This window comes from Heterodontus francisci, chromosome 35, assembly GCF_036365525.1.
Source record: "Heterodontus francisci isolate sHetFra1 chromosome 35, sHetFra1.hap1, whole genome shotgun sequence".
Lineage (NCBI taxonomy): Eukaryota > Metazoa > Chordata > Chondrichthyes > Heterodontiformes > Heterodontidae > Heterodontus > Heterodontus francisci.
In genome coordinates, this window is record NC_090405.1 from 56,714,878 (window position 1) to 56,727,143 (window position 12,266).

The following is a 12,266-nucleotide window of genomic DNA, read 5'->3' on the forward strand; positions in this document are numbered from 1 at the left end:
TCCAAGTGGAGATTAATCCTGTCCCTCAGAATTTTTTCCAATAGTTTCCCTACCACTGATGTTAGACTCACTGGCTTGTAATTACCTGGCTTATCCTTGCTACCCTTCTTGAATAATGGTACCACATTCGCTGTCCTCCAATCCTCTGGTACCTCTCCTGTGGCCAGAGAGGATTTGAAAATTTGTGTCAGAGCCCCTGCTATCTCCTCCCTTGCCTCACAACAGCCTGGGATATATCTCGTCTGGGCCTGGGGATTTATCCACTTTTAAGCCCGCTAAAACAGCTAATACTTCCTCCCTTTCAATGCTAATATGTTCAAGTATATCACAATCCCCCTCCCTGATCTCTACACCTCCATTATCCTTCTCCATAGTGAACACAGATGAAAAGTAATCATTTAAAACCTCACCTATATCCTCCGGCTCCACACACAGATTGCCACTTCGGTCCCTAATGGGCCCTACTCTTTCCCTGGTCATCCTCTTGCCCTTAATATAATAAAATGCCCTAGGATTTTCCTTTATCTTGCCCACCAGTGTTTTTTCATGTCCCCTCTTTGCTCTCTTAATTACTTTTTTAAGTGCCCCCCTATACTTTCTATACTCCTCTTGGGCCTCCGTTGTTTTCAGCACTCTGAATCTGCCATAAGCCTCCTTTTTTTTCCTGATCCAATCCTCTATATCCCTTGACATCCAGGGTTCCCTAGACTTGTTGGTCCTACACTTCACCTTAACGGGTACATGTTGGCTCTGAACTCTCACTATTTCCTCTTTGAATGACTCCCGCTGGTCTGGTGTAGACTTTCCTAGCTGCTCCCAGTCCACTTTGGCCAGATCCTGTTTTACATACTGAAATCGGCCTTCCCCCAATTCAGTACCTTTATTTCTGGTCCGTCGTTGTCCTTTTCCATAACTACCTTAAATCTTAGAGTTATGGCCATTATCCCTGATATGCTCCCCCACTGACACTTCTGCCACTTGTCCAGTTCATTCCCTAGGATTAGGTCCAGTACTGCCCCTTCTCTTGTAGAACTTTCTACGTACTGGCTCAAAAAGCTCTCCTTTATGCATTTTAAGAATTCTGCCCCCTTTAAGCCTTTTGCACTAAGTCTATCCCAGTTAATATTAGGGAAGTTGAAATCCCCTACTATTATTACCCTATTATTTTTACACCTGTCTGAGATTTGCCTACATATATGCTCCTCTATCTCTCCCTGACTGTTTGGAGTCCTGTAGTACACTCCCAGCCAAGTGATTTGCCACCTTTTTGTTTTTAAGTTCTACCCATATGGCCGCTTTTAAGGAACCTTCTAAGATATCATCCCTCCTTACTGCAGTAATTGACTCCTTGATCAACAGTGCAATGCCACCTCCTCTTTTACACCCTCCCCTATAACGTCTGAAGATTCTATACCCTGGAATATTGAGCTGTCAGTCCTGCCCTTCCCTCAACCATTTATCTGTGATAGCAATAATATCATAATGCCATGTGCTAATCAATGCCCTCAATTCATCAGCCTTACTAGTAAGACTCCTTGCATTAAAATAGATGCAATCCAGACTTGCATTTTTCACTTGTGCCTTAACAGGTCTATATTTGCTCTGCCTTCCAGACTGACTCTGTTTCTCTTCTATATTTGGCTGTGCATCACCCCTACTGTATCTCCACTCTGTAGCCCATCCCCCTGCCAAATTAGTTTAAACCCCCTCAACAGCCCTAGCAAACCTCCCAGCAAGGATGTTGGTCCTGTTCTGGTTCAGGTGCAACCCGTCCAACTTGTACAGGTCCCACCTTTGCCAGAAATAGTCCCAGTGATCCAGGAAACTAAAGCCCTCCCTCCTGCACCATCTCCTCAGCCACGTATTCATCTGCTCTATCCTCCTATTCCTATACTCACCAGCACGTGGCACCGGGAGTAATCCAGAGATTCCAATCTTTGAGGTCCTGCTTTTTAATCTGCTACTTCGCTCCCTAAATTCGTGTTGCAGGACCTCATCCCTCTTTCTACCTATGTTGTTGATACCAATGTGTACCACGACCTCTGACTGTTCACCCTCCCCCTTCAGAATGTCCTGCAGCCACTCCGTGACATCCTTGACCCGAGCACCAGGGAGGCAACGTACCATCCTGGAGTCACCTTTGCGGCCACAGAAATGCCTATCTGTACCCCTTACGAAAGAATCCCCTATCACTATAGCTCCCACTCCTTTTCCTACCCTCCTGTGCAGCTGAGCCACCCGTGGTGCCACAGATTTGGCTCTTGCTCATTCTCCTGAGAAACTATCTCCCTCAGCAGTATCCAAAGTGGAAAATCTGTGAGAGGGGGAGATGGACCCCGGGGACTCCTGCACTACCTGCCTAGTTCTTCTACTCTGCCTGGCAGTCACTCATTCCCTTTCTGCCTAAGCAGTCTTCACCTGCATTGTGACCACCTCCCTGTACGTGCTATCTATGATAATCTCAGCCTCGCGGATGCTCCACAGTGTCTCCAGCCGTCACTCCAGATCCGAAACGCGGATTTCAAGTAGCTGCAGCTGGAGACACTTCCTGCACACATGTTCGCCTGAGCCCTGTTTCCAGCGAGTGGGATCTGCAGGTTGAACGGTTCTGATGTATCTCTAACCCTATTGATTAAGGGCTGTGATTAAGGGTCTAATTTTGATGTATCGCCTGTTCCAGGAGCCAATGATGGACCATGCACTTCGCACAATCTCATACATAGCAGATATCGGGAATATTGTTGTTCTGATGGCGCGGCGGCGTGTGCCAAGGGCGGCCTCCCAGGATTGTATTGAGACCACACCCGGGAGCCAGGAGACCAAGAAACAGTACAAGATGGTGTGTCACGTCTTTGAGTCCGAGGATGTGAGTATAAGAGATGCTTTTCCCGTACCATCTCCTGATGAGCTTGGTTACAGCTCCACAGGTAGTGAGCACACTGCGGCCTCAGTACAGACACTGGGTGTTGACTGTGTGTTTACCCACAGGGTATTGGGCCTCATAGCCACATTTTCAGACAGTGATGAAGACCTTGAATGCTGTTTGATTTTACAGAACCTGAACAGGCCACGTGGAGAGCTGTGTGTAGCTGCTGCAGCGCTTTCAGGGAGACGGCCTGTTCCTTACAGGTGTAATTATTGGGGAATTCACACTGCCGCTCATTAAATATTTTATAAGTTGTCAAATGAGTGGCTGAGCAAATGCAGACCAGGGATCGAAGCTGCCCCTTCTGCTCAGTGTGACTCAGTATCACATCAGACAAGCACTCAAACTCACTGAGGCTGTGAAATGCTTAACTATTGTGTTAATATTGTCTTCAGTAATGTGCCTTGTACCTTGTGCAGGCACAACTGATAGCTCAGTCCATTGGACAGGCCTTTAGTGTTGCCTACCAAGAGTTCCTGCGAGCCAATGGGATTAACCCTGAGGACCTGAGCCAGAAGGAGTACAGTGACATCATCAACACGCAGGAGATGTACAACGACGACCTCGTCCATTTCTCCAACTCTGCCAATTGTAAAGAGGTGAGTTACTTGTGCATGGTACATGTGTCTTGCCCCCATTCCCCCTGTATGCACACTTGCTCCCCCCTCCCCCTCCAATCACCCTTCCCCAGTAAACACCGCCCCCCCCTCCACCTTCCCCTCGGTACACGCTCATCCGTTCCCCCTGGTTCACACTCCCCAGCTCCCCTGGAATACAATCTCCACCCGCCTACAACCTCGGTACACATTCCCCCCTCCCCCGACACACACAGCACCCCCGTACACACTCTCCACCCCCGTACACACTCCTCCCCCCTTCCCCCGCGTACACACTCTCCACCCCTGGTACTGACTTCCCCCCCCCACCCCCACAGTACACATTCCTCTCCCTTCGCCCCCAACCCCGTTCCCCTAATACACACAGCACCCACCCCCCGGTATACACGATCCACCCCTCCCCGTTACACACTGCCCCCACCCCTCCCCTCCAAATGTGTACACACTCCCTCCCCGCGATGTTGCTGTTATTGATGGGTTGTGAGTGATGATGTGGGTTTTCTGTGACGGACTCATTACTGATACCTTCACCAGTAACCTTGGGGTTTGCTCTCTTCACTGTTTTCACAGCTACAAGTTGAGAAGCTGAAAGGGGAGATCTTTGGGGTTGTGATTGTGGAGTCGGGATGGGGCTCAATCCTGCCCACGGTCATTCTGGCAAACATGATGAATGGAGGACCTGCAGCCCGCTCGGGGAGGCTCAGTATTGGGGACCAGATAATGTCCATCAATGGCACCAGTCTAGTGGGTCTCCCACTCACCACCTGCCAAGGAATCATTAAGGTACTGCCCGGAATGATAATTGTATTGTAACTTGGTGTAACTCATCGTTAGCAGCAACATCGAGGTGGGGGGAGAATGGGGAGTGGGTGGAACAGCAGCAGTGGGAAGTGGGGAGGTGGTCATGTGTACTGGGGAGTTGGTGGGAGGTGTAACTCAGCTTAAAGCCCAGTCTGGGAGAGAGAGGATAATTGATGTGACCCTGAACCCCTCCCCCCACCGCCCAACTGTGTGTCCCTCACCCACCTCTCCCCACACCACCATTCCAGCAGAGCATCATTTACAGCACAGAAGGAGGCCATTGCGCCCATTGAATTCATGCCAGCTCTCTGTCGAGCAATCTAGTCAGTCCCAATCTCCTGCTCTATCCCCATAGTCCTGCAAGTTTATATCCTTCAAGCACCCATTCAGTTTCCTTTTGAAATCATTGATCGTCTCTGCTTTCACCACCGTCGTAGGCAGCAATTTCCAGGTCATACCCACTCACAGCATAAAAAGGCGCTTCCTCTCATTCCCTCTGCATTTCTTAGTCATAGTTATACAGCACAGAAACAGGCCCATCATGTCCGTGCCGGCCATCAAGCACCTAACTATTCAAATCCCATTTTCCAGCACTTGGTCTGTAGCCTTGTATGTTATGGCACTTCAAGTGCTCATCTAAATACTTGTTAAATGTTGTGAGGGTTCCTGCCTCTACCACCTCTTCAGGCAGTGTGTTCCAGATTCCAACCACCTTCTGGGTGAAAACATTTTTCCTCAAATCCCATCTAAACCTCCTGCCCCTTACCTTAAATCTATGCCCCCTGGTTATTGACACCTCCGCAAAGAGAAAAAGTTTCTTCCCATCTATCCTATCACTGCCCCTCATAATTTTGTATACCTCAATCAGATCCCCCCTGAGCCTTCTCTGCTCGAAGGAAAACAACCCCAAGCCTATCTTCATAGCTGAAATGCTCCAGCCCAGGCAACATCCTGGTGAATCTCCTCTGCACCTTCTCCAGTGCAATCACATCCTTCCTATAGTGTGGTGACCAGAACTGTACACAGTGCTCCAGCTGTGGCCTAACTAGCATTTTATACAGCTCCATCATAACCTCCCTGCTCTTATATTCTATGCCTCGGCTAATAAAGGCACGTATCCCGCATGCCTTCCTAACCACCTTATCTACCTGTGCTGCTGCCTTCAGTGAACTATGGACAAGTACACCAAGGTCCCTCTGACCTTCTGTACTTCCTAGGGTCCTTCCATCCATTGTATATTCCCTTGCCTTGTTAGTCCTCCCAAAATGCATCACCTCACACGTCTCAGGATTAAATTCAATCTGCCGCTGCTCTTCCCAACTTACCAGCCCATCTATATTGTCCCGTAATCTACGGCTTTCCTCCTCACTGTTTACGACACCACCAATTTTTGTGTCATCACAAAAACAACCCTCGACCATCACCCTCTGCCTCCTGCCAGTAAGCCAATTTTGGATCCAATTTGCCAAATTGCCCTGGATCCCATGAGCTCTTACCTTCTTGACCAATCTCCCATGCGGGACTTTATCAAAAGCCTTACTGAAGTCCATGTAGGCTACATCAACAGCTTTACCCTCATCTACACACCTAGTCACATCCTCGAAAAATTCAGTCAAGTTTGTTAGACACGATCTCCCTCTGACAAAGCCATGCTGACTATCCCTGATTAATCCCTGCCTTTCCAAGTGGAGATTAATCCTGTTCCTCAGAACTTTTTCCAATAGTTTCCCTACCACTGATATTAGACTCACTGGCCTGTAATTACCTGGTTTATCCCTGCTCCCCTTCTTGAATAATGGTACCACATTCGCTGTCCTCCAGTCCTCTGGCACCTCTCCTGTGGTCAGAGAGGATTTGAAAATTTGTGTCAGAGCCCCTGCTATCTCCTCCCTTGCCTTACTTAGCAGCCTTAAATCTGTGTCTCCTAGTCCTTGTAGCATCAGCTAATGGGAACAGTTTTTCATAGGAAGATAGGAACAGGGGTAGGCCATTCAGCCCCTCGAGCCTGTCCCGCCATTCAATGAGATCATGGCTGATCTGCGGCCTAACTCCATATACTGGCCTTTGGCCCATATCCCTTAACATCAATGTAGTATACTGTATTCGCTGCTCACAGTGTGGTCTCCTCTACATTGGGGAGACCAAGCGCAGACTGGGTGACCGCTTTCCGGAACATCTCCGCTCAGTCCGCAAGCAGGACCCTGAGCTTCCGGTTGCTTGCCATTTCAACACTCCCCCCTGCTCTCATGCTCACATCTCTGTCCTGGGATTGCTGTAGTGTTCCAGTGAACATCAACGCAAGCTCGAGGAACAGCATCTCATCTACCGATTAGGCACACTACAGCCTGCCGGACTGAACATTGAGTTCAATAATTTCAGAGCATGACAGCCCCCCATTTTACTTTCATTTTTAGTTATTTTTTTCTTCCTTTTTTTTACATTCTTTTTCACATTTTTTACAATCTTTTTGTTTTTGCATTTAGTTCATTTCATCTTAGTTTGTTCAGTTTGCTTACCCACTGTTTTTTTTCAGGTTTGCACTTGCTGCTGTTCAATATTCAGTGTATTAACAGCTAATCTGTACTAATGCTTTGTCTTTCAACACACCATTAACATATTGTTTGGCCTTTGCTCCGTGACCTTTTGGTCAGCTATGTGGCCTGGTCCAATCTGGACCTCCTTTGTTATCTCTTGCCCCACCCCCACCTCACTTGCTTATAACCTGTGACTTTTCTAATATTTGTCAGTTCCGATGAAGGGTCACTGACCCGAAACGTTAACTCTGCTTCTCTTTCCACAGATGCTGCCAGACCTGCTGAGTGGTTCCAGCATTTCTTGTTTTTATTTCAGATTTCCAGCATCCGCAGTATTTTGCTTTTATTCCCTTAACATCTTTGCTTTGCTTACCTTATCCAAACCTATCATAATCTCCCCTCAATCTCCTTTGCTCCAAGGAGAACAACCTCAGCTTCACCAACCTAACCTTGTAGCTAAAATTCCTCATCCCTGGAACCATTCTGGTAAATTTCCTCTGTACCATCTCAAGGACACTCATATCCTTAAATAGAGGCACAGAGTACAAAAGCAAGGAAGTTATGTGAACGTTTATTCTGTGTAGTGACCAGAACTGGGTGCAATGTTCTAGTTGTGGCCTAACCAGAGCTTTATAAAGGTTCAGCATAACTTCCCTGCTGTTCTACTCAACGCCTCTACTTATGAAGCTCAAGATCCCATATGCTTTACTAACCAATCTCTCTATGTCCTGCCACCTTCAAAGGTTGATGTAACATTTGAAACAAAACAGATGAACTGAGAGCACAAATAAATAAATAAGTAGACTGGGACCTGAATATTGAAGGTACATGGCACATAGGAAGGACAGGAAGCTAGGAAAAGGTGGAGGGGCAGCTCTAACAATTAATGATGGTATTAGCACAATAGAGAGGGATGACTTAAGTTCAGGAGACCAGGATGTAGAAGCAGTTTGAGTAGAGATGAGAAATCATGAAGGCAAGAAGTCACTTGTGAGAGTGGTGTACAGGCCACCTAACGTTAACCACAGTGTTGGACAGGGTATAAAGGAAGAAATAATAGCTTGTCAGAAAGGTACAGCGATAATTATGGAGATTTTAATCTACATACACACTAGAAAAATCAGATGGGCAGAGTTAGCCTGGATGAGGGGTACGTAGAATGTTTTCAGGATAATTTCTTAGAATAGTACATTCTGGAGCCAACCAGAGAGCAGGCTATAGTAGACCTGGTATTGTGCAACGAGATAGGATTAATTAATGACCTCATAGTTAAGGCCGACCAGGGCCGACCATGACTCATGGCCCTCCTGCCTTGGGCGCTATGGCGTTGGAAGGATGAATGAGAACGGGCAGAGACTGCTTGAGTTGTGTACCTATCATAACCTCTGCATCACCAACTCGTTCTTTCACACTAAACCCTGTCACCAGGTTTCATGGAGGCACCCAAGATCACGTCGTTGGCACCAGCTAGACCTCATTGTCACAAGGCGAGCCGCCTTAAACAGTGTTCAAATCACACGCAGCTTCCACAGTGCGGACTGCGACACCGACCACTCCCTGGTGTGCAGCAAGGTTAGACTCAGACCAAAGAAGTTGCATCATTCCAAGCAGAAGGGCCACCCGCGCATCAACACGAGCAGAATTTCTCACCCACAGCTGTTACAAAAATTTCTAAATTCACTTGTAACAGCCCTTCAGAACACTCCCACAGGGGATGCTGAGACCAAGTGGGCCCACATCAGAGACGCCATCTATGAGTCAGCTTTGACCACCTACGGCAAAAGTGCGAAGAGAAATGCAGACTGGTTTCAATCTCATAATGAAGAGCTGGAACCTGTCATAGCCGCTAAGCGCATTGCACTTTTGAACTACAAGAAAGCCCCCAGCGATTTAACATCCGCAGCACTTAAAGCAGCCAGAAGTACTGCACAAAGAACAGCTAGGCGTTGCGCAAACGACTACTGGCAACACCTATGCAGTCATATTCAGCTGGCCTCAGACACCGGAAACATCAGAGGAATGTATGATGGCATGAAGAGAGCTCTTGGGCCAACCATCAAGAAGATCACCCCCCTCAAATCTAAATCGGGGGACATAATCACTGACCAACGCAAACAGATGGACCGCTGGGTTGAGCACTACCTAGAACTGTACTCCAGGGAGAATGCTGTCACTGAGACTGCCCTCAATGCAGCCCAGCCTCTACCAGTCATGGATGAGCTGGACATACAGCCAACCAAATCGGAACTCAGTGATGCCATTGATTCCCTAGCCAGCGGAAAAGCCCCTGGGAAGGACAGCATTACCCCTGAAATAATCAAGAGTGCCAAGCCTGCTATACTCTCAGCACTACATGAACTGCTATGCCTGTGCTGGGACGAGGGAGCAGTACCCCAGGACATGCGCGATGCCAACATCATCACCCTCTATAAAAACAAAGGTGACCGCGGTGACTGCAACAACTACCGTGGAATCTCCCTGCTCAGCATAGTGGGGAAAGTCTTTGCTCGAGTCGCTCTGAACAGGCTCCAGAAGCTGGCCGAGCGCGTCTACCCTGAGGCACAGTGTGGCTTTCGTGCAGAGAGATCGACTATTGACATGCTGTTCTCCCTTCGTCAGATACAGGAGAAATGCCGTGAACAACAGATGCCCCTCTACATTGCTTTCATTGATCTCACCAAAGCCTTTGACCTCGTCAGCAGACGTGGTCTCTTCAGACTACTAGAAAAGATCGGATGTCCACCAAAGCTACTAAGTATCATCACCTCATTCCATGACAATATGAAAGGCACAATTCAACATGGTGGCTCCTCATCAGAGCCCTTTCCTATCCTGAGTGGTGTGAAACAGGGCTGTGTTCTCGCACCCACACTTTTTGGGATTTTCTTCTCCCTGCTGCTTTCACATGCGTTCAAATCCTCTGAAGAAGGAATTTTCCTCCACACAAGATCAGGGGGCAGGTTGTTTAACCTTGCCCGTCTAAGAGCGAAGTCCAAAGTACGGAAAGTCCTCATCAGAGAACTCCTCTTTGCTGACGATGCTGCTTTAACATCTCACACTGAAGAATGCCTGCAGAGTCTCATCGACAGGTTTGCGTCTGCCTGCAATGAATTTGGCCTAACCATCAGCCTCAAGAAAACGAACATCATGGGGCAGGATGTCAGAAATGCTCCATCCATCAATATTGGCGACCACGCTCTGGAAGTGGTTCAAGAGTTCACCTACCTAGGCTCAACTATCACCAGTAACCTGTCTCTAGATGCAGAAATCAACAAGCGCATGGGTAAGGCTTCCACTGCTATGTTCAGACTGGCCAAGAGAGTGTGGGAAAATGGCGCACTGACACGGAACACAAAAGTCCGAGTGTATCAGGCCTGTGTCCTCAGTACCTTGCTCTACGGCAGCGAGGCCTGGACAACGTATGCCAGCCAAGAGCGACGTCTCAATTCATTCCATCTTCGCTGCCTTCGGAGAATACTTGGCATCAGGTGGCAGGACTATATCTCCAACACAGAAGTCCTTGAAGCGGCCAACATCCCCAGCTTATACACACTACTGAGTCAGCGGCGCTTGAGATGGCTTGGCCATGTGAGCCGCATGGAAGATGGCAGGATCCCCAAAGACACATTGTACAGCGAGCTCGCCACTGGTATCAGACCCACCGGCCGTCCATGTCTCCGTTATAAAGACGTCTGCAAACGCGACATGAAATCGTGTGACATTGATCACAAGTCGTGGGAGTCAGTTGCCAGCATTCGCCAGAGCTGGCGGGCAGCCATAAAGACAGGGCTAAATTGTGGCGAGTCGAAGAGACTTAGTAGTTGGCAGGAAAAAAGACAGAGGCGCAAGGGGAGAGCCAACTGTGCAACAGCCCCAACAAACAAATTTCTCTGCAGCACCTGTGGAAGAGCCTGTCACTCCAGAATTGGCCTTTATAGCCACTCCAGGCGCTGCTTCACAAACCACTGACCACCTCCAGGCGCGTATCCATTGTCTCTCGAGATAAGGAGGCCCAAAGAAAAAGAATAGTTAAGGCACCCCTAGGTAACAGCAATCATCAATGATTGAATTTTACATTCAGTTTGAGGGAGAGAAGAGTGGGTCCGAGACTAGTATTTTAAACTTAAATAAGGGCAATTATGAGGCATGAAAGCAGAGCTAGTTAAAGTGAACTGGCAAATTAGGTTAAGGGACAGATCAATAGAGATGCAGTGGCAGACATTTAAGGGGATATTTCAGAATACACAAAATAGATACATGTCAACAAGAAATAAAAATTCCAAGGGTGGGACCCACCATCCGTGGTTAACTAAACAGTTAAAGATCGTATCAAACTTAAAGAAAATGTCTATATTTGCACAAAGATGGGAGGCAGGTCAGAAGTTTGGACAGAATATAAAAAACAGCAAAGAATGACTCAAAGATTGATAAGGAAGATCAAATTAGTGTATGAGAGAAAGCTAGCTAAAAATATAAAAACAGATAGTAAGAGTTTCCATAGATATTTAAAAAAAGAAGAGTTAACAAAGTGAGCGTTGCTCCTGTAGAAAGTGAGTCTGGAGAATTAATAATGGATAATAAGGAGATGGCAGATGAATTGAACAGATTTTGCATCGGTTTTCACTATTGAGGATACAAGTAACATCCCAGAATTAACTCTAAGTCAGGAAATGGAAGGGAGGGAGGAACTCAAGAAAATTTACAATCACCAGGGAAGTGATACTGAATTAAATGTTGGAGCTGTGGGCTGACAAGTCCCCGGGTCCTGATGGACTTCATCCTAGGGTCTTAAAAGAAGTGGCTAGTCAGATAGTTGATGCATTAGTTTTAATTTTACAAAATTCCCTAGATTCGGGGAAGGTTCCGTTAGATTGGAAAAAAGTGAATGTAACTCCTTTATTCAAAAAGGGAGGGAGACAGAAAGCAGGAAACTACAGGCCAGTTAGCTTAACATCTGTCTTAGGGAAAATGTTAGAAGCTATTATTAAAGATGTTATAGCAGAGCATTTAGAAAAATTCAAGGTAAACAGGCAGAGTCAACATGGTTTTACCAATTTCTTGAAGTTCTTTGAGGGAGTTACATGTGCTGTGGATAAAGGGGAACCGATGGATGTATTGAACTTAGATTTCCAGAAGGCATTTGATAAGGTGCCACATGAAAGGTTATTGCAGAAAATAAAAGCTTATGACGTAGAGGATAACTTATTGGCATGGGTGGAAGATTGGCTAGCTAACAGGAAACAGAGAGCAGGCATAAATGGGTCATTTTCTGGTTGGCAGGATGTAATGAGTGGTGTACCACAGGGATCAGTGCTGGGGCCTCAACATTTTACAATTTATATAAATGACTTAGATGAACGGACTGAAGGTATGGTTGCTAAATTTGCT

The 12,266-nt window shown here is 47.1% G+C and overlaps 1 protein-coding gene across 8 annotated transcripts in view; it reads left to right on the forward strand.

Moving 5' to 3' along the window:
- Nucleotides 1-12,266, forward strand: part of apba2b (amyloid beta (A4) precursor protein-binding, family A, member 2b) — a 106,735-nt gene that overhangs the window by 65,140 nt on the left and 29,329 nt on the right. For all 8 annotated transcript variants that reach the window (XM_068015672.1, XM_068015664.1, XM_068015671.1 and 5 more), the window contains 3 exons: nt 2,681-2,866; nt 3,346-3,525; nt 4,114-4,326. In XM_068015672.1, coding sequence (XP_067871773.1) covers nt 2,681-2,866; nt 3,346-3,525; nt 4,114-4,326 — 579 coding nt within the window. The remainder of the gene's footprint in view (nt 1-2,680; nt 2,867-3,345; nt 3,526-4,113; nt 4,327-12,266) is intronic.